Source organism: Lytechinus variegatus, chromosome 12, assembly GCF_018143015.1.
Source record: "Lytechinus variegatus isolate NC3 chromosome 12, Lvar_3.0, whole genome shotgun sequence".
NCBI lineage: Eukaryota > Metazoa > Echinodermata > Echinoidea > Temnopleuroida > Toxopneustidae > Lytechinus > Lytechinus variegatus.
The window spans coordinates 9231647-9258886 of NC_054751.1; the positions used below are offsets into that span (position 1 = coordinate 9231647).

The 27240-nt window shown below is 37.3% G+C and overlaps 1 protein-coding gene across 1 annotated transcript; it reads left to right on the forward strand.

Annotated features, from left to right (window-relative positions):
- Positions 1-2654: 2654 nt before the first annotated feature.
- Positions 2655-25092, forward strand: LOC121425033 (homeobox protein HMX3-like). The gene is made up of 3 exons (XM_041620973.1): positions 2655-3989; positions 19621-19874; positions 23750-25092. Exons 1-3 carry the CDS (start codon positions 3467-3469, stop codon positions 24293-24295), a joined length of 1323 nt encoding a protein of 440 aa, XP_041476907.1. The 5' UTR covers positions 2655-3466; the 3' UTR covers positions 24296-25092.
- The last annotated feature ends 2148 nt before the right edge of the window (positions 25093-27240 follow it).

Consider the following 27240-nt stretch of genomic DNA (forward strand, 5'->3'; position numbering starts at 1 on the left):
TTTTTTCGGTCTGTCGAATAGTTGTTAGCACGCACAGAGAAGCCATTATAGCTGTTTTTATTTCTACCAAGGGTTATCCACTTAACTGGGTGGCTGTTGTTCTAGCGTGACCCATATCTGCTCTCTGTGGCCCTTTGAGCTTCTCTTCATCAGTCCCACGTATTGATGTATAAGGGATGTCTGGCAAGTTTCTTTAGATTACTTAAAATGAACACATCGACCCGATACAAAGTGGCCTTTTATATCAATACCTCTCTTCTAAAAATATGGTGCATCCATATCAAAACCATGTTACAGTATAATATGCCTTATAAAAAAAAACCCACAGCAATTGGGATTGGATGGTATCGACAAAATTCCCTCGAAAGGAAAAAAAAATACTCATCACTGTATAGCGCATTTCTTCAAAGAATTATTACGACGCTATTAACCAGTTTCTCTGGTTACATTAAATGAACAATAACAACATATCATTTTTTTTACAATCGCAACTCTCCTAAGGAGATGCCCTTGTCTCTTCTTAAATAGACCAGTGCTTCATCTTGTGATCTTAATTCCTTTCCTCATCTCCGAGTGCTCACTCTTTTATCCATCTCCCATGAAATAAAGGTCGAGTCATGTCGGGATCTAATGGCACCAATTAGCGCCTGCTGAGTAGCCGTATTGACAAGTACCAGGCTTAAAACCTCACCAGGGAGCTCGCAAAGAGAAGGATACGAGAGGAGAAGACGATGCCGTCGGGAGACGAATAAAAAAAGATATGTATAAACGATGTTATAATAACGATTTGGGACTACTCGGTTGAATGAGAGTCCGTGGGTGGCTCGAAAGCGCTGAGTTGATGTAGCTAATCTGGTCTGAGACGCAGGGCTAAACCTGAGGTATTTTTACCTCATTATCATGGCCAATGTCGGATGGGTTGAAATCCCTAGACATACAAGATCTTGGGACTGAGATGGAGATGTGTTAGGGTGGCCGAGAGATGATACACCGAATGGCGACAGGACATCACGGAGGCGTGACGACTGGGTTGTTCATCGAAAATGTAGAATAAATATCACTGATTTAATATTTGCAGATGTGAGGGCAGAAGCTGTTTTGGACTTTGTTAGCAAAAAAAAAAAAATGGCAGAATAGTTTTCAGGAATTGAAAACTGAAATGACAGGATTTTGAAATGGCTCTTTCTACTCGGTGTGAAATTGTTTTGATTTAGTCTAACATTTCCTTGTTCTTTTAGTAAACCATTACAAAATCTTCATAATAATCGCGTTGTCTATATATCAATGCATATCTTGGGAAAGATTAATAAGACTTCTGGGACCCGTTGCAGAAAGTGTTGCATTTAAACGCAAGTACAAAAAAAATCAATCGCAAGTCCCGCTGCGCGCTGTTGATTGGTTGAAAATCAAGTTGCGCATATTGATTGCAACTCTTTCTGCAACGGGCCCCAGAACTGACAACTGTCATTGAAAAAATCAAAACGACGAGAGTCTGAATGCAAAATTAATGTCAATTCCTAATTTATTAGGTTATCATCTCGTCACATCACATTCTTTTCACAATGTATAATGATTTATTACAGCCAATCGAGAAACCCCGAAGAAACAATGGAAACCTACTTACATATCCATTGTTATCTTCATAATCTATAGCCTTATGTGACTCCATTCTTTTAATTCTTTATAGTATATCATACATTCATGGTATATGCACAGTTACAAATTCTCGAACAAGACGAGAAATGTTTCAAAAACATGCAATAAAGTGTGTAAACGTTTGCAACCATTTTGATATTAATTACAAGAATGTGGAAAAAAAAATCGAATGTGAAAAGATTGTATAAGAGTTCTGAAGAAATAAAAATATACGTAATGATACATTCATATTTTCGACATGTTGGAAATACCCAATATGAATAACCATGCTGGTGACTGAACATATCGAATTATTTTAAAAGAGAAACAGGGAGCGCTGAACGATCTCAATTTTTTATGTTTTTTATATGGTTACTGTAAAAAGTGGGGGCTGATCCCCCAGACCCCCGGTTCCGCAGCCCATGAGAAGCATTTGTGATGCGTTAAAACCTATGATATAGTCAGATAGTTGTTAATGCATTACAATCCTCCTTCCACCTGAAGTATGTTTAATAGCTTCTCAGAAATAATCTTCAAATAATAATTTGATCATGACTGTTTGTGCACAAATGCATATTATGGATTGTGTAATCAGCTAATTATCACCCCATCTTCTGTATTTGCATAAGATAGAAATAACAAGTGCCCAATAAAGTTTGATTGACATAATTGTAGGACATTTCATAGAAATAGTGATAGAGTCATAGAGTTGACGTCTCGGTTATGAAAAAACAACAACTTTTTTTCTTATCTCGAAACGTAATACAAGAAAAACTATATATAGAAGAACTTTTTTATTTTAAAAATAAAAACTTTTTACGATTATGAAAGTACCATGTGAAAACGTATATAATACACTTCTTTGCGAATGTGACACCCAATCAAAAATAAAAACAACAACTGCTGCATGATCTCTTGATAATGATGTTCTTGTTCATTTATTTTTCGTTTGTTAGACGGCTGTAAAAGAACTCAATTAATCACAGATTGGTCAGAAGTGGGATACCATAAAAAGCGATTGCGTGCGCAGATTGTGTGCGCACGCGTGCAAGAAACACACTCTCGTATCTGTCCGACGAGAAAGCTTCGCCGCCGGGAGGACCACTAGTCCGTGTAAGGTTTGGGACAGCCCCCATTCTATTCACGTCTCGAGACAGATATACACGCCCACTGATAGCAGCTCATCTCATCTCACTTTAACAATCACCTGCTCTAGGCGACCAACTCTCTCTCTCGCAAACTCTCTCTATCTCGGAGAAACGGATCCTGAAATTGGCTCTTTGCCTCCAACTCTTGATTTTTAATCTGGTGGCATGCTCATGACGATGATTTAATAGATGAAGACATGGATTAATGATAAAATCCTGCCTTTTGCAGAGGGCTTGTCATTTCAGCAAATCGACGAGGACTTGGAAGGACTGTTGGAAATTTGGCAACCTCGGCCCCAAGCTTTGAGATTTCACCGTACTTACTGTTTGTTCTTCAGTTCTAGAAAATAAATGTTTCAAAGGAAACACTGATTTATTTTCTTGCACCTTTGAAAGGAAATACGTTTTTGTAAAGAGTTGGACTTTAAATTTTTCAATGGAGGTCATTGGAAGTAAAATGAAGTGAGGTCTTCACCTTTTTTTATTATACGGGGAAATGGAAAGCTGCTGAAAATTTGTTTGAATGGACCTGTTCAGTTTTTACAATTAACACATTATTTTTAATATAAGGGACCGTTTCATCTCTGAGCTCATCGGCATCGCAAAATTGACACAAGGCGCTTGGGATAAACTGACTGAGTTGGAGAACTAAAAATTATCCTGCATATATTTTGTAAGTTGTGATGTTTCCGCATTGTCCACCAGAACTAATGGCGTTTACCCCAGTCCACTCTACGAAATTCACCCCTCTTCCACACTTCTCGCCCCTCGGCCCTGCCTTCCCGCCTCTGGTAGCCGTCGGTACATGGCATCCCCACACCTACCGGCCTCCCACCAAGCGAGTAACGCCGTACTTCATTTCCGATATATTGGGCATCCCACCCGACCCTTCAGCCGTGGCGGCCGCCGCAGCTTCGGCAGTGGATAGACATCACGCCCACTACCATTACCATCACTCGCAGTCGGGAGCCCTGGGTCGATCGTCGGCCTGCCCCTGGGATGCGACCACGCTGGCTCAGGCAGCTGAGTTTCACGCTCACTGTCGTGGACTCCGTGCCTCTTTCAAACACGCCGTCGAGAAGTCGGGTTACGAGAAGACGAAACACGACCCAGCATCTTGTGACACTCATTTCTTGCTTAGCCATAAACATTCTAAACTAGGGCTAGACGATAAGACAATTGACCTGATAAACGGCGACGCAGGTGGTAAGTGCCAACCATTATTACCCTTTTTTTTCTCACCGCCTTTAAGCAAGTTTCAATGATGCATTAATTACCGTTGATTGCATTGCTAAAGCACGCAGACGGGCAGGTTTATGGCATCTCAACACATTACCGCATCAACTTTAACAAATTTATTCTCTGCTACTCATTTAGCTTTATCGAAACCATTTTAAGGTTTATAGTCGCTTGTCACCGATTTACGATCAGTGTAAAGTGATTAGTGAGTGAGTTGCGAGCTCGGGAGTAATTTTCTGGCCATTAAAGGCAAATTATAAGTATAGTAATGGCTCACTTAATACGTCTGCAATCAAAGTCGGTTGATGTTAGTGTGTACATTGACGTCTTTATTGTCGAATTACACGTTAATTTAGACGATCTGCCACAAATACTCACTTTCGACATGTCGCCGTTTTTCAGCGCCCATCACCATATTCTTCGTGACCTCTCATTCCGCCTTCTAAGTATCTGAAACTGTCGCATTTAAGGTGTTTTCTTTGAACTTGGGTGTATTTGTTTTACACGCATCGGTGTATTGTATCGCGAAGGAAAAGTAGAGTCAAGTGTTACAACTCTGACATGTACCGTCTTAGAAGGGCCCTTATTTGAATCTCTAGCGATGGGAGATGTGCAAATTGGAAGGTTTAGAATGTATGGAGTGATTTGAGCAACAATCGCCTTCCTCCTATTCAATTTGACGTTTTCAACAGCGTTTATCGGAGACGGGTCGAAGTACGGATGAGTGCTTCTAAACGATTCGATTTACAAAAAAGGGAGAAAGTTTTATAAAAGGCTATGTGATCAAATAACAGAGAAGTAGAAAAGGTCGATGTATATAAACTATAAAAGACAAAAAAGTGACAAAGACATAGAAGAGAGAACAGAAAAGGATTTATTTGATTTCCCATTAACAAGTAGCAAAATATACAAAGTATAGTAAAAAGATACAGTACACATGATAAAACACGAGATAATTTGAAATTGTTCACGCTAGATATCCATTCTTGTTTTGTTCTAGAACGACTGTATTTTGTAAGTTTTTTTAAAAATTGACTTTTGTAATTCATCTTCATGGCGCAGCGATTCTTTTCCCCAAATTCAACTATTTTGGATGAAATTTCAACAAATTAATAAATGCTAGGGAAAATTACATTTTTTATAACTCTACTGAAGATGTTAAATTAAAAACTAAAGTTATTATTTAAATTCTTAAATGATGATGTAAATAGCAGTTCAAGTTTGTGGGTTTAACAAAATGTCCATTAATGGTATCAGATAAACTTTCTAAATTTAACAGGTATGACATAACTTATTACTTTAATTTTACAAATTGATAATGGTTCAAATAAAAATAAGCATATTACAGCTATAATTTCAAAGTTGACTTTACTTTTCCCCCCTAGTTTATTGGCAATCTACTAGTGTTTTTTTTATTCAAATAGAGTCCCGTATATAATCTAAAAAAAATACGAAATGTTGATTGCTCCCGGCCGGTTAGTATTATATACTTTATCATATAAAAGAGTTAAGGCATGTGCGAGTTTTAAGTCCCATAATAATATATAACATAATATGAAATAAAAATAATTACACACATGAGTGTTTTGCAATTGACTGTTTAACTTTAAAGGTCGTGAGCCAAGTACATGTATAGTGCAATGTAATGTATTCCCAACATTTGATCTCGAGGTGAAGATTGTAGTTTCTCACAAGTTGATCCGTTAAAGAACAAGATTCGTCAGGAACGATTAATATTAAAGAATGCTTTCTATTCAGTCAGAATTGAATTGATACGACAACACAGGAATGTTGATTTATTTTGTAAATACAATAAAAAAAACGTTTCCTCCCAAACGCTACAAATACATGGGCCTCGGTCTTTGACTTGCAGCATATTTGTTTATTTTAAAGAATATAATAATGGGTCTAAGTAAACACGACAAGGGCACCTTATTTCAAACACGATCACACTTTGGTACTGATAATGCTCAAAGTATTTTAATTTACGTTCTATAACTATATTAATTATTTCTGACATTCTCAACAATTTGGACTACATAGACAGATTCTGCATTTGAATAGTCTCCCTTGTGTTTTACCTTTCTATTCTTTGTTTGCAACCTGCATTTCTTATACAATCCATCTTTGTGTTATCTCTTCCTATATGCATTTACCATTGTATGTATTCATTGTGTTTTGTGTTTTTCCTATGTTATATACCAAATGTTATATTACTACACTGAAAAAAGCAGTGCGTACAATTTAAAAATATTGGGCAACATACTGCACACACAACAATTGGTTAAAAAATGTATCCAACTCTTCTTCTGATGATGATGATAAAGTACAGTCCACCGACTGGTGTATTGTCGTACTATATTTTGCAGGTCTGGTGTGGAGTATCTACAGTGCCATTTTAAAATATTCTAAAAAGTTGCTAAATGCAGCTAAAACTCTGGGTAGTTTTCACCCGAAGCGCACATTATTGGTTTAAAACTATCCAGAATTGGGTAAATATTTTAACCAATTGTTGTGTGTACAGTATGTTGCCTAACATTTTTAAAGAGTGTTACGGAAATGCCTTGCCCAAGGAGCCGTGGACCAGAATCGAATCCCGGCCTGCCATGTATCTAATGATTCAGTCAGGTGTCTCAGACCAGTCGACCACGGCGCCACCTAAGATATACCCTAAAAGTACATATGAGACCAAATCCGACTACTAACGTCGTATGTACTATGCATTTGAAGGTCACAAGGCACTCCCACAGCCTTGTCAAGGGGCGTTTAAATTTGCATGTAAGCGGCTTTGCTCGGTCTATTGGCTTTTATCATGAGAGAGTGGAATCAATACAGTTAAACGCTTGGTTAATGCAGTAATAATTGGACGGCTGCAGACGTCCCTATTGATTAGACGGCATTTTAAACAAAATGTGTTTCTGCCATGTTTCCGATAGATGGACGACCCATTATGGGCTTTAGGGAATGAGGAAAGTGGGATTGAAGAAGAGGGTGTTGGGTTTGGGGGTAAACGGTGGCAGGGAACATAGAGAGAGGGGAGAGAGAGCACGGGTGCGTATGTGGTGTTGGTGGTGGAGGGGGGGGGGGGCATTCCTTTATATGGATTTGTTTGATGAAAAGAGATAATCGGCGTGATATTCTGAGATGTTAAATTCGGCTTCCAGTAGGTTCTATGGAGGAGGAAATAAAAAAGTGGGGATAAATAAATGGATGAAATATTATAGGTTACAACTATTGAAGAAATAGGAAATGTGGAGAATATGGAAATAATGCAATACTCATTAAAAACTAAATGGGTATATGTTTCATTATATCATTAATATGGCCGTTTAACTACCTCTATCACAAACTGACTGTTTTATCGGACAGTTTCAAACAAACCTTTATCCTGAGATGATGTTTATAAACACTTTGTACCGAAAGAGAAAGAAAATACGCAATTATTTCTATTTTCATGACTGAAGTCGGGCTATATAGAGATGGGCTTTCAAGTATAATGCATAGAGTAACAATAAAACAGTAACACAATGGCTATAAACATTCCAGGTGGAAAAAGAGAATAGTAAAGAGTATGGGAAGCAAAAATAGAATGTAAAAAAATGATAAAGAAATCCTCATGGTCTAATAACTCGTGACTTTCAATCAGAGCTTTCTCACTTTGCGATGCACTCGACCCAGGTGTAGTAAATGAGTACTCGGAAGGGAATATTTATTGGTTGAAAGCTCGTGTATTGGAAATGTTGGGATGGAAGCGAGCCAAAGTCAGGGTCATAATGAAAATAAGGGACTCGAGCAATGCGCAGAGTAGATATAATACCTTTCTCTGTGGTGTCTTTGATTATCATTTTAATTTGAAAGTTTATTGAAGTATTGTATTCAGAATAATTCTACCAGCAGCACTGAAAAAGTACAAACTGTGGTGTTAAAACTGACACCAATTGGTGATAATAGAGGACCACACCCTGAGGTGTTAAAATAACACCCTAGAGATTGAACTTAACACCAAAGAGTGTAAATGTAACAACCATAGGTGTTGTAATAACACATATAGGTGTAAAACTAACACCACCAATTTAACACCGGTGTAAAATAACTGGTGTGGTCCTCTATATATGTACACCGGTTAACACCACAGTGTTTGCTGAGTATACCAAGTAATCCAGTGAACATGATAGTACAATAGATTTTGAATTATTTTACTCAAAGAATGAAAATTACAAATCGTATATAGAAAGTTAGAATGTAAAAAAATAATGATAAAGAAATGATCATGGTCTAATAACTCGACCACTCGAACAGTGGTATTTTATTAATACCGCTGAAATGGGCCATCCTCCATAATGATCTGTACGTTTTGTTAAATTGAGCATGTATATAATGGAAATAAATACAAACAAACAAAGCACATTATTATGAAAGAATTTACAAACGACAGCTATACAAAATATAGATTGAACGACCCCGAATCTCTGATATGTTGATACAAGAAGTAATTGTGAAACGCAATATGTTATTAATGGAACGCATCGATTAAATGCCCCGTTATTATGCGATGAAGGTCCATTGTCAAAGGCAAACCACTTCACATTCAAATGAATTACTTTAAATCTGAGTTTCCGAGGTTTTTGGAGACGAACACAGTCTCTGAGCGAATCATTTATTGACAAGTGCAAATTAATGTCGAACTTTAGTCAGTGATGGCTCAATGATGAGTTCGCATTGCTGCATACATAATTCAATGGTAAATTATTATCTTATACCCTAAGTTGTCTCCTCATTCAATCCTGAAAGAAAATTATTACTTTTAAAATGTGATATCTTTTATCCATGATTCTTTCATATAATTATTTAAACCCATTTAGTCCCAATTACATATTGATGAGAAGTCGATAGTTATAATCAATTGCAAATACTAGCATTTATGAAATATCTTAATAAAAAAATCACAAAATAAAGTGTTTTGAAATATTAGTCTATAATAGAATGCGTTTCATGAATTCACTATTATTATTAGGGAAATTATACTATACTTGTTCGAACAGCAAGAAGACAAAGTATGGTTGTTATTGCAATCATTGGCAATGATATGTATTTTTCGTTACAAAATGCTCGCTGGGCGATACCATATTCTTTATTTGATACCAGAAAATGTAAGATTATATTGTCCAAATTTATTACATTTATTTCATTCTGAATTTTAGAATGGTGATAATGTATTCCCAACCCTTTATTCGTGTTCTTTTCATGCTTGTATCGAAATAAAATTAATGACTCCACTTCATCATTCATCATAGACGATAGTAAATCAATTCAATGTGTGTCACTGAGGGGGGGGGGGCATACCCCTCACATAGCAATAACATGGTACTTCTAACCATGTCGATAATTACTTAACGATGTCTGGCTGTCACACCGCACTTCTCATCCTAATCAACAACTTATCAGCGATGTGTCATTTTTACTGGGAGATACCATCGCGACGTCACGAGGGGTACCCATTAGTCCAAACGAATCTTGTTATATCGAAGTTTTTTACCTGACTGTTAAGAAAGCACGAATGCCTGTGAGCAAGCAACAAGGGGACCGACGGCTTAAGGTCCCTCCGAGGGACCTGGTAATGAGGATAAATGCCTTACCAAAGGGCACTAGCGCACCACTTGGGAATCGAACCCGGGTCACCGGAATCCGAAACCCCCGCTCTACCGACTGAGCTATCGCGCCTCCTTTTTATAACTGAATTTTCTGTGTCTTTTGCGTCTTTCTGTCATTAACCTATTTTTTGGTAAACAGAATGGCATCCTTCTTGAAAATCTGTCCTGCAATGGATACTTTGTGAATCTAATGATCTTGTAAATCTTGTAAATCGAATGATATATGATCTGGGCTCCAATGATCATGAAAGAAATTACTTTCATATATAATTGTGTTTCTCCCAAGTGAAGTTAGGTTCTACTAGTGTTGGACAATTGCAAACAGCGATTTTGACAGTAAATTGCAAATTACCAATGCGACAAAGGGCTATTTAACATATTTTATTATGGTACTATTTATTTCCGACCAGCATATTATATACATAATTAGAGATACTTGATTATAATTGTTTATCATAAATGTTACACACACACATACATATATGTATGTGTGTGACATTTACGAGAAACAAGTACTAGTATATAATCTCAGAATCTATTTCAAACCTTGATTTTTGCTCTGACACAAATTGAATGAAGGAAGCTAGTAGGATTCCCTTGATGAAAAAAATCACAAATTAGACCGTTTGACGGATTAAAAATAGAGCAAAGAATGCTAAAAATGAAGCACACAAAGTGAGTTAAAAGCAGCTCTAGGCCATATCAGATAGAGACCTTAATTTGTATTGGTCAACTAATGCACAGACAGCGTGAATTGGCTTCCAAGCAGTTTACTTTCGAGTGCGACAGTTTAACGGTGATACAAACCTCAGATCGACCAAAGCCACTATACGTTATTACCAATGACATGCTATCGATTGATTGGGGCTCATTTTGTTGGTGTAACTGTGACATTGATCATGAAAAGCTTCATGAGTTAACTAAAGTATAATAGGTAATGGGTTTGTATCGGTGCGCTGGCGAGATCACTGCGTGAAATGTTCCACGAAGGTCATGATATGTGCCCGTCTAATATTCATAACATATACATTAACGAATTAGATAAATTATGAGTTCATAATAAATACTCTACACCCCAAGTTTGCATGATAACTCTAGCTAAATGGGAAGGGATTTAGCATCTGTTCGATTTTTTTTCTCATGTATTTCAAAATATTTTAACATTTGCCACGTGAGTATTGATATCGATAACATTCTCAAATTTAGACATTCCACAAGTATGTTCCAACTTCAATTAAAAGTATACATACCTTTTGCATTCGTTTTAAAATCATATTTTTTCCTTGCAAAATAAAAATATGGAGACAACAGGAACAAATCTTATAAATTGATGACCATTGTAGAGCCATATCTATACAAGCTACGTACTGTAAGGTAGAGTGAATTCCAATTGGGCTAAAATTATGGGGGTGGGTAAACGGAAGAAGTAGCTTGTCAGTCTCATTTTTCAAGGAATCAACATAAAGATTATGATTGATGCCCTCTCTCTTTTAAAAATAACTTTCCATTTTCCAATAAATTAAGAAGTTACGAATGAAACTGCTTTAATAGTAAGCCCAGAATGAATAAAGAGAGGGAGAGAGAGAGAGGGAGAAAGGGGGCCATCTTATTGTATGAGTACCATCTGAAGAGCAGTGTACGTCATTATGTAACAATTAGAGGCAATTAGTGCGGAAATAGCGGAAGCCCGTGAAGGAAGTGTTAGTGAATGATCCTTACACGCTAGGAGCAACAAAATTTAGTTAGTGCTTTAACCCCCTTAAGTACCTCAATGAACTCATCTTTTAAATGTTGTTTTTGTCTGTTTTGGTTTATTCCCGTTTTGTGCTGCTGTTTTTCTCCTCGAGGGTCCGGTTGAATTTTATGCAGTGCACACGGGAATAAGTATATAGGACCACATCCATGTATACATCAGGAACAATGATGATAATGATAATAATGTATGACTAAAAACAAAGCTGCAATTTTATAATAACTTGTTATCCTTTCAATAAGTATTTTCAATTAGTTCAGTCAACTTAATAATTCAGTAACTTATGAAGTTCTAAAGCTACTCTGCAGAGTGCTCAAGGCGCATAAAGAGGTAACTAGAATATAAACAAAGTTTTTTTAGCGGAATTAAACAAAAATAAACATTTTAGTTGAACTATCCATGATTTCTTGGCACGTGCTTATTTTTCTTTAATATAAATCAACTGCTCATTTAATGAATATTCCTTTTATGACTTTTCTGATAAGTATCGATATGAATGTATTGCTTTCTGTACTAAGTTCCTCCTGTTATTTGAATGGTTCAACTTGTTAAAATTATGAAAAGAGCACTATTTTATAATGCTTGACTGGTTGAAAGCAAATGGGTGACTATGACGGATTTGGTTTTGGCTCCTAAATCCAATGCACCTTCACATAGATGAACAACAATGGTTTCTTCATTGAACTACAAAAGGTATAAAAAGCTTATCTCCAAAAAAAAGCATTTCCCTTATACACGGTGAATATAACCAAGACTGACATAAATGTACATGTATTTTGTTGAAAATATCATTTTGCCATATTTATTTATTTATATATTTCGTCTTTATTCAACAGGGTAGCCCCATCAGTAATTAAAATACTGTTATACTAGGAGGCCCTGCATAACATAAAATACATATACATAATTAAACATATATCAGAACATTCACGTGGTAATTTTATCAAGTAATATATTGTACAAAAATGCTTGTTTTTTCCAGTCAACACTCGTGGAGACACAATATATCAAATTTGAATTGATCCACTTGTCACCAAATTATTGTTTTTTTTTTCGTCACAAAGCTATGTGAAAACCACATTATGTCTTCAATTTTGCGACAAAGCTCACCAAATGACAAGGGTAAAAAAAAGAACAAAAATTCTTAGAGGGATATAAGTCTACTTCTCATTGTAGATCAGTGAAATGATTCTTAAATAATTGTAAACGTTTTTTTATTGAAACGGAAGATGAGATTCACCAACAATCTGAACCCCCGTTTTAAACAATATTCATCGATGTAAGTTTTTGGACAAATTATGCTTCTCGAAGAATGTGAGATCGATACATCACTATTGCATGCAAAATGTTCCTGCTTACAGCTTTCCCGATTCCCGTTTTACTTATTTCATTTAGTATTTTCGATGACATTGTCGCACATCTTACAGCAAAAAATCTGCTTGATGGCGTGTGGTAAGTGGAGGAAAACGGCAGTTAATCCAACAATTCATTCGGAAGCCATAAAGCAATAAACCCGAAAATAATCCCCCAAATGGCTCCCCAAAAGGAACATTATAAGAAGCATTTGGTATGGACGAAATACTAGTCTGAAGTGGAACGGGGTGTCTAACATTAGAAATGTTGCATTTCTTAATTACTTTTTCTACCCCCCGAAGACAAACACACTGATTCACTCACATCCACTCACACAAACAGAAATGGCATCTGGATGGTCAATCGTGCAGCCCCTCTTAATTAGATCAGAAGAAAAAGGTGTTCGCCTAACTGGCCAAGATGTGATGGGCATGCCATTATAGTCGTTGGAGAGGATGTGATGGGTTCTTATCGATAGATAGTATGACCAGTGTGTTTAAGTGACCATTAGGAGACTCGAACTCTCCTGACCCGTTTCGGCTGCCATTTCCCCTGTCTGTCATTCTATAAAACAAACCCATCACCTACTCGTAATTGTTCAACTCAACCGTTTCAGGTTTACTTAAACAACGTCATCACAATGTTTTGATGTTTGTCTTTATTTATCTTCGGGCTCCTGGTTTGTGTATTAACTCACATGGCACTCTCTTGGTTAATACAGGGAGGTTCCTTTTAAAGAATCAATTGTTAACCATTTCCCGATGAAAATATGTAAAATACCGCACGAAATAAATATCAAGATCGTTTTTTTTCTTCAAATGAAAACTTTCCGATTCTTATTAGAATGTCGTTTCTCAACAAAGGACAGACCTTAGAATGCTAGATACAGTAGTCGTTAAGTGGCTTTAGATTGCGTTTGATTGTGTACCTATCACTTGAGTGTACCTTGGTTGGAGGCGTTAATGAAGCAGTTAAAGCTGACATGTTACGCAGTGAACGAAGAGAAGACGGGGAAGTGGAAGGGGGGGGGGGGTAAGGAGAGAAGGTGGGGCGGGTGTAGACAGAAAGATTGGGGGGGAGGGGAGTTGTCATGGTTATGGTGACTTATGAGATATCCAGCTACAAAGATGAAGACATCGAGGTATGGATAAGGAAAATAATGTAAATGAGGGGTGCGAGGTGTGAAAATGAGAGAGGGCAAGATGGAGAGAGAGAGAGAAAGAGAGGGGGGAGGTATTACTTGACAGGCAGAGGGGGACACGAAAAAAAATCGAGATGGATGCAGGAGCGACGGGGGAAATCTTCGACGCAATTAATAGAGGAAGTCAGGAAGCTATGCGTGTTTCTACTTCAGTTTGTTATTCGGCTGACACATTACCGATGTCTTTAACAATTCTAATGAGTCTATTAGCCTAGGTCCATCCCCTGCAATCATTACTCTTGTACACCCTTACTCGACATGCTTGAGATCTTCGAATATAGTAGCACCGATGAAACTATCCAAATGTCTCCTTGCGTAGTTAAGGTGCCATTAAACACATTTTCTAAATATGGTCCATGAACCATTGCAATTTGGCTTGGATGTTACGAACATCGTGGCTCCGTTGCGCCGAGGTTTTTAATCAATCGCTAAATGGCAATGATGTAATCAAAATCAGCTAAGTGTTGCATGCACATAATTTTCTGTTGAATACACTGACCGGGAACTTAGCAGAATTATTATCGGTTTATAGAGACCTCTTTACAACTCATCTCAAACGGCTGTGTTGCAGGGTCCATGGTTTTAAGCAAAAAGATCAAATTATAACCTGTACATGCTGTAGGGGATAAGATTTATTGATCAGTTTTTGACGAAACTGACACTATTTTTAAAAGGGAAATGCGGCCATTTTAACATGACATCACCATTTTCTTGTTATTTTGTCTTGTTTAACTGCAGATATTAAAACTTGGAAGTCTAATTTTTATAGCCATCTGCAAGTACTTTCAAATGGCCATATTTTAACATATTTGATTACTTCATTAGAGAATTTGTTTACTGGAGGTAAAAACCTAAATCAGCGGAAATAAAGAAATGAAAAATGATAATCAACTTCGTTACCATTCCATATTGTATCACTCCGTATCACGAATAACATCGCGTCCCTTTCTTTTAAATTATTTTCCTTAAACTATAGAAAAAAATAAGGTTGAAAATGTAATCCAGTTAAAAATAATCCTCTTTAACTGTTAAATGCGAAGCTTGTGCTGAATACCATTAATCTATTACGACAGTTTAGTTAAGTAGTAAAGAGCGGGCTCTTTTCAGGTAGAGGAAAGGGGGTCTTTATGTTCCCTTAAGCAGTGTAGTAAAATAACGAGAAATCGTCATTACGGTGTAGCGTTAATTTCGGTGAAAGTTACGTAATCTTCGCACACCGAATTCGCATAGCGGCAGCATGGTCGAGTGATTTTTGTAGCCTGTTATTAGTCGTTTCGCGCGTATTTGACACACAAGCTTGCACCGTGCAATGATGCACACAGCACCCACGCTCTTGACCGAAGAGACGACCCAACATGCCCAATGAACTTACACACAAACTAAGGCCTATACCTCGGCTATCTTTCCTTGTATGCACACGTTAATGCACACACTAAACCCCATCTCCCTGGTATACACATGATACATGTAATGATAAGCATGATAAGAGAGGATTGAGATGAATGAGGGAAATTGTTCTCTGACCATCGACGTAATCATTGTGAATGTAGGCCTACAAACATGCACGCTAACTGACCACGGGACCATACAGCCAGTACCAAATTATTCACCGTTTCCCCCTTTTCTGCACTTAACAGTCATAAGCCAAAGGAAAAATAAGGGATATTAATGATTCATGCGATATTGGACAAGTCATGTAAGTTTTATAATTTCATCATGTTCATCTGTTTTGTAATTGACGATTCTGATCCTTCACTGTGTCGGTGAACTGCATCAAGGACTCATCATTTTTAAATAGTTTTTACTGGTTTTTATTGTACATGTCAATCTTATGTTCCCCGTTGCTATCACCTATGAATATTAATACTATAACGAACCTTCAAGTACGACGTTGTGTGCATATTGATCAGTACACTACGTGTAGAATGAAAGTTTACATATCGGATACAAAAGTTTACGTGAATGACGGCTGTCATAAACGCCTATCAGTCGTTTTATTCAGCTCGGCAAAACTGATGTACAGGTTCTTTTGGTAATTTATAACAAAATGCCACGGTAAAAAAAAAATCGGCGCGGATAGATCGAATGCTAATAAAGTTGAAAAACAAAGTATCGTACTTTGCAGAAATCCTTTTGTTTTGGGACAAATCGCCGGGAAGGGAAAGAAGGGGGAAGAGCTCGTGGAATCGTTCGCTCTCGCTCGTTTCTCATAGGTTTTGCGTGCAAATCTCCGTGAACCGCTGGCAATGTGCAGCGCTCTCGCTGTTATCGATTCACTGTGGTGACCTCATTTTATTACATGTTTGCGTAATGACGATTTCGCGTGATTTTACTACACTGTTAAGCTACTCGATAAAAAATAGGTACTGAGAGATGTCACAATAAACGGATCAATACTTAAGTGGGACATCAGGGAGATAAACGTTCACATGTGATGACATATAAACACATTCAACGATTTAGATTGAAAAGAGAAATTGTAAAGGGTGTTCGGCAAAAGGGAGAACAAGTTATAGAAAGATACAGAAGCGCAGTCGCTTTTATTTTCAATAAAGAACGAAAGTGGTTAATGTTTAATAGCTTCGGGTGCTTCAATGGGCTATTGTGTGCTCAATCGCTCAGGGGTAACACTTTCAACAATGACGAGCTTTTGCGATCAAGGCGTTTTAAACACGCGAGGGAAACTGCCGAAAAGCGAGGGTTTAAGGAAGCCCTCCGTCTATTGTGCCACCGTCCCGCCGGATAAAAAGGAGGACCAGACAATCGGCTGATTATTGCCTCTATTAATGGATGCCGCTTACAACCGATCGATCAAATCAGGCGATATTAGAGAAATGTTGTAGAGAATGATTCAGGGAGAGGGCTTATGTCCCCCCTCTTAACCACTTATTCCCACTCGAGTGTTTAAAATTGTATGAAAATCAAACATACCCCGCGGACGATGCCAGTCCAATACGAGCGTTGTCACCTCTGTTTACTTTGAAGAATCTTTGCAAAGTCTTCATCCAAGAACATCATCTTAAAGACAGGGACATTCGGGATATCTTTGGGGGTAATGTTAGGGGTGGGGCGTTTCTACCTGCTATAATGATGCAAATATTGTCTGTTTGAAGAGCTATTAGCAAGGTACTTTGTTTTTCGATCCATGTCCCTCTCATTTACTCTCTCCCCATGGAGTCAGCTTGTTTCGAAATCGAAGAGCTTTGAACGATCTAGTAATTATCTGCGATCGATTGTTTGGAGTACCGGCGGGCTGTCGAGGCCCCTCATTTTACATTCATACCACATGAACTAATGACGTCATGACGCACTTAAATTGTCAACGAAGTGCGGAAAGTTGCGAGAGTGAAAAGTGGGAGGGGCGTCAAACACTTGCTTTTTCTACTATTTATGTATTAATTAACTCTTAAATATTCGAATATCTATAACCTTGCATACTCATGATATTTTGCATTTTCGTCTGCATTAGTCCACTGCGTTATACTACTTCATCTTGTTCCGATAGTTATTCATTTTAAATAGGGATCATCATAAACACTTCTCTATCATTTTCTACAGAAATATAAAAATTGTCAACGTAATCATCAAGTCTGAGTCATTCTGAGATGGCCATGAAATATTACTCGTCCATATTTTAGGTCTCTCTCATTTTCCTCACCCCTTTTCTGTACAAAAATACTCATCATCGTTTGACATGCTTTGTATAAAGCATGTCAAACTCTTAATAATACTATCAAAGATTCCCCAAGCCTAAATTCTTTTTAACTGAAGTTGAAAAAGTATCTCCAACATACTCGTTAGTTTATTTAACTCTTCATCACTCATACATTATATTTTTCATAAATACTGAGCACTACAAACTGGAAATATGATATTTTTCGTATTCCTGTTGATCTGTATATTCGCTGTGAGTGTCGGGGCAAGAATATGGAGACCACTGATCTTGCTTTTTTTCTCTCATTTTCTATTTCTTTCTTTTTTTTCTTTTAAACTATTCATTTAGATAGATTTAAGTTCAAATTTCTACCATGTTGTATTTGTGTTTTGTTTACATTGTTCATACGAATATGTTATAGGAGGCTGCATCCTACAAGCTTCGCTTTTTAGCAGCTTCCTCCGTTTCCGACCTGTTATCTTGATTATAATAAGTTTCTTTGTTTTATTGATTATAATTCTATCAAGATGTATGTAACAAAAATATTGTAAATGTAAATGATAATTGGAAATGGAAAATAAATGAAATGAAATGAAATAAGAACATCCACAAGCGCGTATGCCTTATACACCAACGGATTCTTTTAAGCTCCATTAAGAGTCCATTCTTTCTTGAATAATGTCTTATATACAACTTTGCACGCCCCGTACATACTAGAAACCGAAAAGAGCAATATTAATTTAAAATGACTGTAAATGGTTTTTACGTTGTAATTATACTTTTAATGTAATTCGTCAAATACGCAGAACATGTGAGTTAAACGTACTTAATAAAATATGGCAGTACCCATGCGTCCATGACAAACTACAACTTCGCGTCCATTTTCGCGTGAAGTAGACGTCAGTGTTAAAAACACATGTCAACCTTATGTTTTCTCTGTTGACTCTTATCAGTATGACTCTTGATCGATCGTACTTGATATAATTCATGCACCGAACGAGATGACTGTTTACGCGAGCCGCAAAAAAAGACAAATTTAAACGCCATGTATCATTAACGAGCTTGTGGGATGACACCGTGATCACAGGCGTACGCCACTTGCCTCCTATATCTGCGCTATCAATGGCGGACTGGCGGCGGCGCCCCGAAGTAATATGGCGCCTTCGGGCACGCTTCGCATTCGACCGTTACCGTATCGTACATTCGGGAAACCAAGCCGCCAGGATTTAACAAACACACAAGTACATGCACCAAAGATATTATTACGTACCAAAACTTTTGTTTTGTAAAGATTACGTGATCGCGTCTGCATACGTCTCTCCCATCCCCCTTCAATCTCTATCAAAAGCAACTTGCCTTGTCATCCATTCTCTCTCTATCCAAAGTATTTATCTACAGTAAAAGCACCGTTTATTCTTTTGTATACAGCGCAGTTTACTATATGAACCTTACAGTATATTTGTTTTAACAGTTTAGGCAATTGTCAGAAATCTTAAACAACAAAGTTTATTTAAAAAATAATATTTAACTCTCAAGATATTAAGCATAGTTGTTTAAACTGTTCTTTTAACTCACTAAGTTTCAAAGTAGACATTGTATTATCTATTTCGATATTCATTCGAAACATGTGATTCTAGTATGGCCCTTGAAGTTATAAAAATGATATTAGAATTCAGTTAATTTTCATTCCACATATCTTTTTCAAAGAGTATATCATATTATATATATATATATATATATATATATATATGCATGGGGGAAGTGGCTAGGTAGTCAATACATTTGAATTGGTTTTCAAACTATACAGAATAGCCGAAATTTTATGCAAAGTGCGAGATAAATTCAAACAGTTTAAGAGAGTTCTGTCTTGTCTTCTTTTCTCGCTAAGACAACATCCCTTACATGAGATTAAAACATAATTCAATACAAATTGTTACAGAAATGATATATTTAATACCATTTTTTTATTGCACTTTTTAATACAGGAAATGACAGCGACATATCGGACTGCAAATCAGACACCAGCTCGATCTCGAAACGAAAACTGCCCGGGGACGACGATGACGACGACGATTCCTCACCACACGACCCTTCAAATAAGGAAAAGAAGAAGAAAGCGAGGACGACTTTCAGCGGGCGGCAAATCTTTGAGCTAGAGAAGCAGTTTGAAGTGAAGAAGTATCTATCAGCAAGTGAAAGGGCCGAGTTAGCTTCCCTGCTGAACGTCACCGATACACAGGTATTGATAACTAATTTTCTATGAGTTAACTTAGTTTAAGGGCGGCAAGGATTACCGACCCTAAGATAAACATGATAAAAGCTTTTTAGAAGGAGCCTGCGTGGTCCTGCAATTATATAAAACCATGTTCTTGCCCCCTCCCTGGCACTGTCTTTGGGAAATGGGCTTATATTTTTGTTTTTAGTCAAAATTAAATAAAACCATTTATGACAAAATTTTATGCGTGGAAATTGAGAGAAAGAGTCTTTTGATTTATCATCCCTACTGTATAAAAAAAGAGTTACACACATAGCCGTACGCAGCGGGGGAATGAGGGCAGGGGGCAGTTGTCCCCCTGAAATTTTGAAAATTTACATTGTTGACTAAAAATTGGCCCCCGATATCACCATCAAGTATACATGAAATCCTTCAATTTCACTTCACAAAATGCAAAAGCGTTAAAAGCTTCTCTCCCTTGTTTTCGAATATTTTAGAAAAAGTTCACGCGTCCTGTCCTCCCAGCAAAATAGTTACACAGTGTGCACTCACACTGTTGTTTCTACGAGAAAATCGTCAAATTTAACATAATGACCATTTCTACGAAATGGTAATGTGTTCACACTGTGAACTTTCTGGTCATGATAAAGCATTAAATACATATCAAATGAAATTCATATATGACACGGTATCATGAGCAGCTCCAAACCGACATCACGAAAGAAATCAAAAGTTTCAGAGTGTCTTCTTGAAGTCCAGGGTGGAACCTCTCTGTCATTGCCTGTGTAGAAATAATTGCCATGTGGAGTTCTTGACTTGATTTGCATTGTGTGACTTCACGTTAACATTGTACTGATACAACACGCCTGTTTGACTTTCAAATCAACTGCGAAAATTGCTATAACTTCTTGTTTCTAAAAGAAATCATATATTAAGTGTAATGTAAAATGAAAGACAGAGAGAAGAACAATGTTTTATCCCCAAATATACGATGTCATTGACATTTAACCTGATCTTGGTGTACTTCTTCAAATTCATCCCATCTAATAGACTCCCATCGAATGTGATTGTAAAGGAAAAACGAAACATCCTTTAGACATGGCTATGATAAAAAATAGGTTAGGACCATTTCTCCTTAGGATGAAATTTAATGAAAGTAATCATACCACTTCTCTGTTGCCATTTTACGGAGCGGAAATCACTTCCATTATGAGATTGAGGATGTTCCATTTTTTCCCGATAGCATGCACGTGTACAATAAGTTCGCTATAGATTGAATTTCACGGTAACGTGAGTTTGGCGCATGGCGGGATGTTCACTGAGATACGAGATTCAGAGATTCAAAATCGTTTGTATTGTAATAATTATTGCCTTTATTTTTAAGCATGGTCTGTGAAAAATGACATATTTAAAACTTCGAACACAAAATAATGTGAAAACGCCTAAAAGACACTGTCAGGAACTCCCACGTCTGAGATAATCATGAAAATGGGAATCTATACCTATGTGTAAATTCGCTACTACTTTATACTTATATTTATGATTGTATTGTCTGAATGATAGTAAAATGGTGGTAAATTCTTTCATAAAAAATGATTGCGTTCTCACGTTATCCTTGCCGAGACTAGCATTTTCAGTTCGTAAAAATTTTATTGATTAAGAGTAGATCCGCCATAAGACCTTATCAGCTTTTACTGAATATGTCTTGCTCTGTTTTAATAGATAATGAAAATAAAATAATAAAAAAGAAGAGTAGTCCTATATTTTATTAGTGAAAATAAGTTTATAGCACCTATGTTAGTGGTGAACGTTATCAGATTATACCATACGGATGCAATCATGGTAATGAATATTAAAGTCTTTGAAAGACGGGTTATAGTCGCCTTTATGATGGTAACGCCATACATAATATATTTGTTCACAATAAAACGATGAGCGTGCTAACTTTCTCGTTTTCAGTCGCGCTTGTTGAGTCGCTGCGGTCCGTTGAGTTTGCGCTATAAATCAGAGATGCAGCGCGCGTTTAAATCGTGACATATTCAGAGCGAGAAACCAAGCGCTCGAACTGAGAGATATCTACGGTAGATAACTCGTTGCCGTTACGTTAACCTTGGATGATTAAGACTGATGATTTTCATTAAGACTAAAAGTCCTAGAAAATGACTTAATTGGCTAGGGGGAGGGTGGACGATGAAACACCTTTATATTTCAAGTTGATGCTACCTAGCTATCAATAGAGGTTTGATTTTTTTAAATCTGTATTTAATGTATCTAATTTGCCGTTTAAGTGCTTTCATTGGATTCCGCGAAGTTGAAAAAATAAAAGTAATACGAATAAAAAATGAATAAGCTCCCAACTCTTAACACTGTAGGAAGAGAAATGTTAAAATAAGAAAAACCCAAACCAACTTTTTTAGTTTCATATTCAGTCAATAATGGTTTTCAGTATCGTCACGATATTTCTTGTTGTGGGTGAAAAGAAGTTTTATTACTTGGCATTTCATACCGAATATCGATTCATGGTGATCGAATAGTCCGAAAGTACAATGTATCCCCGGTCCCAGCGTGGGCAGTAGAATTAGGCTGTGATAAGATGTAATTTGACATGTTTCAGGAGCCTTGTTGGAAGAAACCATGTTCCTTGAAAGGAAAGACAGTCTGAAACAAAAACGGATTCAAAAGATATCGGACGTATCAATGATCGGAGATGAGAGATCGAAATTAATTTTGAGATGCGACACATGCGGACGCACCAAATTCGGTTCTCCTCGGGAGGAAACGTAAAGACAGTTTTAAGCAGGCAATTATGCGTAGGGTAGCCTCAAGTACGTGGCATTTCCTGTCATTTGTACGGATTATATCATTGGATCGTGACTTAGCAATGCATTGATGAAAGATCGCAGGAACCTCGCGCCATTGCCGACATTCACCGCCATTTTTTGCTTCTTCTCACAAGAAGTATATATTCTTTTTAAGTAGGAGGAGGAGGAGAAAGGGGGAAAGAGATACGTTCTAGGGAGAAGTTGGGTGCACTTTTATCGCTCAATTTGAAGCCAATGATGTCTTAATCTCCTGAGCGATGTTCTGTTTTGAATGGTGATTAAAAGGCCCTTGTATCGCTCAAATGTAAATATCATTAATGGTGGATTATGAAGAGCGGAAATGGAACAGATATAGCTCTATGTTAGTGCGGTTGTGGAGTACGATTCTAAATGGAAATGATCGCGATGCCTGACTGGTTAAAAAGCCTAGATTAGCAAGGGGATTACAAGTGATTTTCTTAACACGCTCTCAGAGAAGAGGGAAAAAATATCCTCAGTCATTTTACCGTTCCCATGGTGTAATTACTCTTGTCTCGCCCCATCATGCCAATAATTTGTCGTCGCGCGCGTTCCCGCGAGCCAGTTTTGTGGAATGCTGAAGCTATTAGGCACACGCCACCGTTTGGCGACCAATTTGTCTTTGCTCATACTTTGATTGCGCTAAACGCTGTAATGGGCGCTCCAGGAAGCCTATTAGTTGTGTTCAGGAAATGTAGCAACTCGTCCGGCTCTTTGTTAAGCGAGGTTCGAAAGCCCGTCGGAGTTGAGGCAGGAAGAGCAACATTTTACAACAACCCCATGGCTTCCCGCGCTTTCACTCCCTCAGAAGTCACTTGTCATCCTCTGCGCCGCAAAAGAGACGCCCTGTCCTTATTCTGAGGGATGGGTCTTGTAAACCTCAAGCGTACGCGCACGTGTCTTTAGGATCGGAAACTCTAATTTGCATTTTACTTATCGTCTTCGCGTGTTAACAAGATAATGGACTGCACGATTTTTTCACCCGTTCCTGTTTTACCATATCATGTAATCCATATCTCTCTGTCTCTGTCTCTTTTCATTTTCTGACACTGCCCTTAGGTGAAAATATGGTTTCAAAATCGTCGGACGAAGTGGAAGAAAACAGAGGGTATATCGAACGCCGAGGCGGCCGAGCACAAGATTGGTGGACCAAAACATATCGATACGATCAGACAAAAACAGATCGACGCTAACAAAGGAAAACTTTGCGACGAGGCTGGCCTAGTCAAGATCGAAAAACCAGACGAGAAGGTAAACGAATCTCTTATCCAGCTTCCAGTCAATGACGTCGGGGTTGAAAGTTCGGTGAGCGGGCCCACTATCAGTACAACGGTTAATTCTGTCATCATCCCCGAAACACGGTTTGAAGTCAATGACCACGACAGAGACACTAAGATCCTTGAACCTGTTGTGAAAGAGAGTGTTTGCATAGAGCTTTGCCGGGCTCCTCTAGAGAGATGTCACTTTGAAGTAGGACGGCCATCTCCACCAGATATCAAAGAAGAAGTACATGAAGAATTCTCAGAGGGTATCCTCAAACCAGAGAACATTTGCCATTCTTTGGACAGACCTATAGAAACTGATAATTGTCATTCAGAAACATGATTTGTTTCCACCAAGGGGAAAAATAGTCCTTTCCCTCTGATGTGTATATTTTGATTTTAAACTTACACTGGATGTATATTTACTGCAGTATGGTATCATTGTATCGAATAATGCATCTCTTTGTCTAAAACAATGTTCGAGGAAAGAAAGAACCTACAGCTGGAGAAGTTCTTGTCTTGATTTGTTTACTTTAGCTTGTGAGCGATTTCTTTATAAAAAGATTATCATGTACACAGTTTTGGTATTCTATTAGTGTAGTAATCTTATTTTAAGGAAATATGAGCATGATGAGAGAAGTAGTTTATTTGGATAAAGTCGTCGTGACACGATAAATTTTGTCTATATAAAATCGTCTATACATTCTATATCTTGCCTCATCTTTGTTTAGAGTCCCGAGCAAACAAGAACAAAATCATATATTATCACAATCAAATGAATTATGTAGGAGAAACTTTATCAGATTATTTACATTCCTAATTTTATATTTCTCAATACAGCTCACCATCGGTCGGTTTTGTCATTTTTTTTTCTAAAAACATTGATCACGGAGGGTATAATGTGGTTGTACAAGTTATGGGAGTAATATTCCCTTATGCTGCACTACCATGGACTACGAAAAACCTTTATACTAATTCAATGAAAAACAAAACCAAAATGTGATATGGTTATACATACCAACGGGGCAATGGGGGGGGGGGGGGGTCACGAAGATGTTTGATCCCATGGAGATAGAGGATAACTTTCTTGCTATCAACTTGTTTTATTATTCAATCTTTGGGATACATTTTCTGACTCGACAAACAGGGATGTTACCACCAATCTTGGATCATCAACCCAACGCCTTGTCTAAGTCTAGTTGTAGAATGTGCATGTATTGTCACACAGAGATGTTTCAGAGAATACACCTTATATTCCAGATGATATATCAGTAACCATGGTAACTAACACCACGACCTGTTAAGAGGAAACATCCTGAAGCAGAATACTGAATAGCAGAACTTGTGAGAATTAAAGAATTATAACTCTAGATGACATGAAATAATTTTTTCAAGTATTTTCATCTTCGCAGTATCATTACCTGACGTGCTAAAAAAGCAACTTTGGTCGTTAAAATTGTATCTATAGGTCATAACAGTTGAAAAGAAATAAAGGTGTTTTCAGGCTCACTTCCTTTTATAAAACATGAAAACTTTCGTTTCGTTGTAGCAAATTAGAATACTCATTCCATGTTCCTTCCAATGTTCATATTTTTGTTGTCTTCCCAAGTCTCCAGTGGCTAGAAGAAATTGAGATAGAAAGTGTTTCTAAAGAATCCGAGTAATATTCCACATCGGTTTAAAAAAGAAGAGTAGCAGCGATAGCATGCCCTTGAAACCGAAGCTGGTTGTGAATAACTGATATAAAGTCTGCTAAACTGACGTGAAATATCTGAATTCAATTTGTGACTCTTTTTAGTTCATTTTATTTATGGTAATTTCTGCCGACTGCATGCATTTCTCCTCATCCAAACTCTGAGTATAAATGGGTTTCTGACAAACCAAAGCTTTCAGACACGTGTTGTCCAATCCCATCCATCAAATCAATTAATAATTATTTACTTAATCTCGTCCTGCCCTTTACATTATCTTTCCCGCCTTTGAATCGTCTGAATATCTATTCAGACCCTAAATCGTCCCAACGTGTTAAAATCATTCGATTGTTACAACAGAGATGGAGGTACTGTGTGGTTTTTATGTTTTAACATTAGCTTTGCCGAGCAAACATGGACATCTGAAAAGTCTATTTGTCGTCAATATATTTCTTCAATGACACAGTTTAAGAGTATAATGAAAGGCGTTACATGAGGAGATAATTACTCTTAAATTAATTCAACAGAATCTGGTGTCATTGGTGAGTAGACACTTAAAGAGGCATTTAAGTGGCACTTTTCTTTGGGTACATTTCATGTTTACTCGACGTTTTTAATTGGCGACACAAGACCAGCAAGTGCTATCCAAAATAGTAAGCTTGGACTGGTGTGACAAACTAGTCCAAATCTCCTTGTTGATATCGATCTCTTGACCCCCACCCCCAAAAAAAGTAAGAAGTAGCAGTTAGATCTAAATGAATATGTTCAGGAAGTTCATTACAAAAATCACTTCAAAATTCTACTTAAGGGGACCTTTTTTTCAATCGTACAAATGAAATGCTATACACACTCGATAAAATTATTGTGACGATCAATATGGAGAACAAAATTATGCAGGCAATAATAATTATATGAATCGATTGATAATATTTTTTTTCCAATACCCGGGTTTTCAAAGTCCGTGTATTTGATTTTAAGTAAAGGGCTGACAAACGTAACCCTTATCATGTTTATCTGCTACTGTTAATGACAGGAGGATTTCAGTTATGAATATTATTCTCGCATTTTTCAAAATCAACATTGTACTGATGACGTAATAAATGTCACTTTTCTTAATTAATTGCAAAATTCTGAAGTTGTTTTCGATCTTTAATGCAAACTCCTTGTATAAATGACATGAAATACCAATAAAGAATAATGTTATTTGTAAACATCATGATAATGTATAAATATATATAGTCCACTATAAGTGGATCACTTATGTCAATAATGAAAACAAAGTGTGATAGATCTTACCATGGACAGTATTTATTCAGAGTACATCTGAGAGAGAGAGAGAGAGAGAAGGCGGGGGGGGTACAACGATGAAAGAACGGAGGAATGCTAAGTGGAATATCAATTTGTGAGACAGAAGTCGACAAAGCAAGAGGGGAGGAGAAAGGTCACGAGAAAAAAAAAGAAAAAGAGACAAACATGTACACACAAACTTGGGGAATGTGCTATTTTATTCATGTGTTTTTTGGAATATGTGTGGGTGTGTGTTTGTGAGGGTGGGTGTGCAGGTGTGTGTGTGTGTGTGTGTGAAAGAGACGGAGAG

Bases quoted from the DNA above. Each gene is read 5' to 3' on its own strand.
- LOC121425033 (XM_041620973.1), top strand. From the start codon at position 3,467: ATGTTTCCGCATTGTCCACCAGAACTAATGGCGTTTACCCCAGTCCAC. The intron at 3,990-19,620 runs GTAAGTGCCAAC...TTTTTAATACAG, and splicing joins GATAAACGGCGACGCAGGTG to GAAATGACAGCGACATATCG. The intron at 19,875-23,749 runs GTATTGATAACT...CACTGCCCTTAG, and splicing joins TGAACGTCACCGATACACAG to GTGAAAATATGGTTTCAAAA.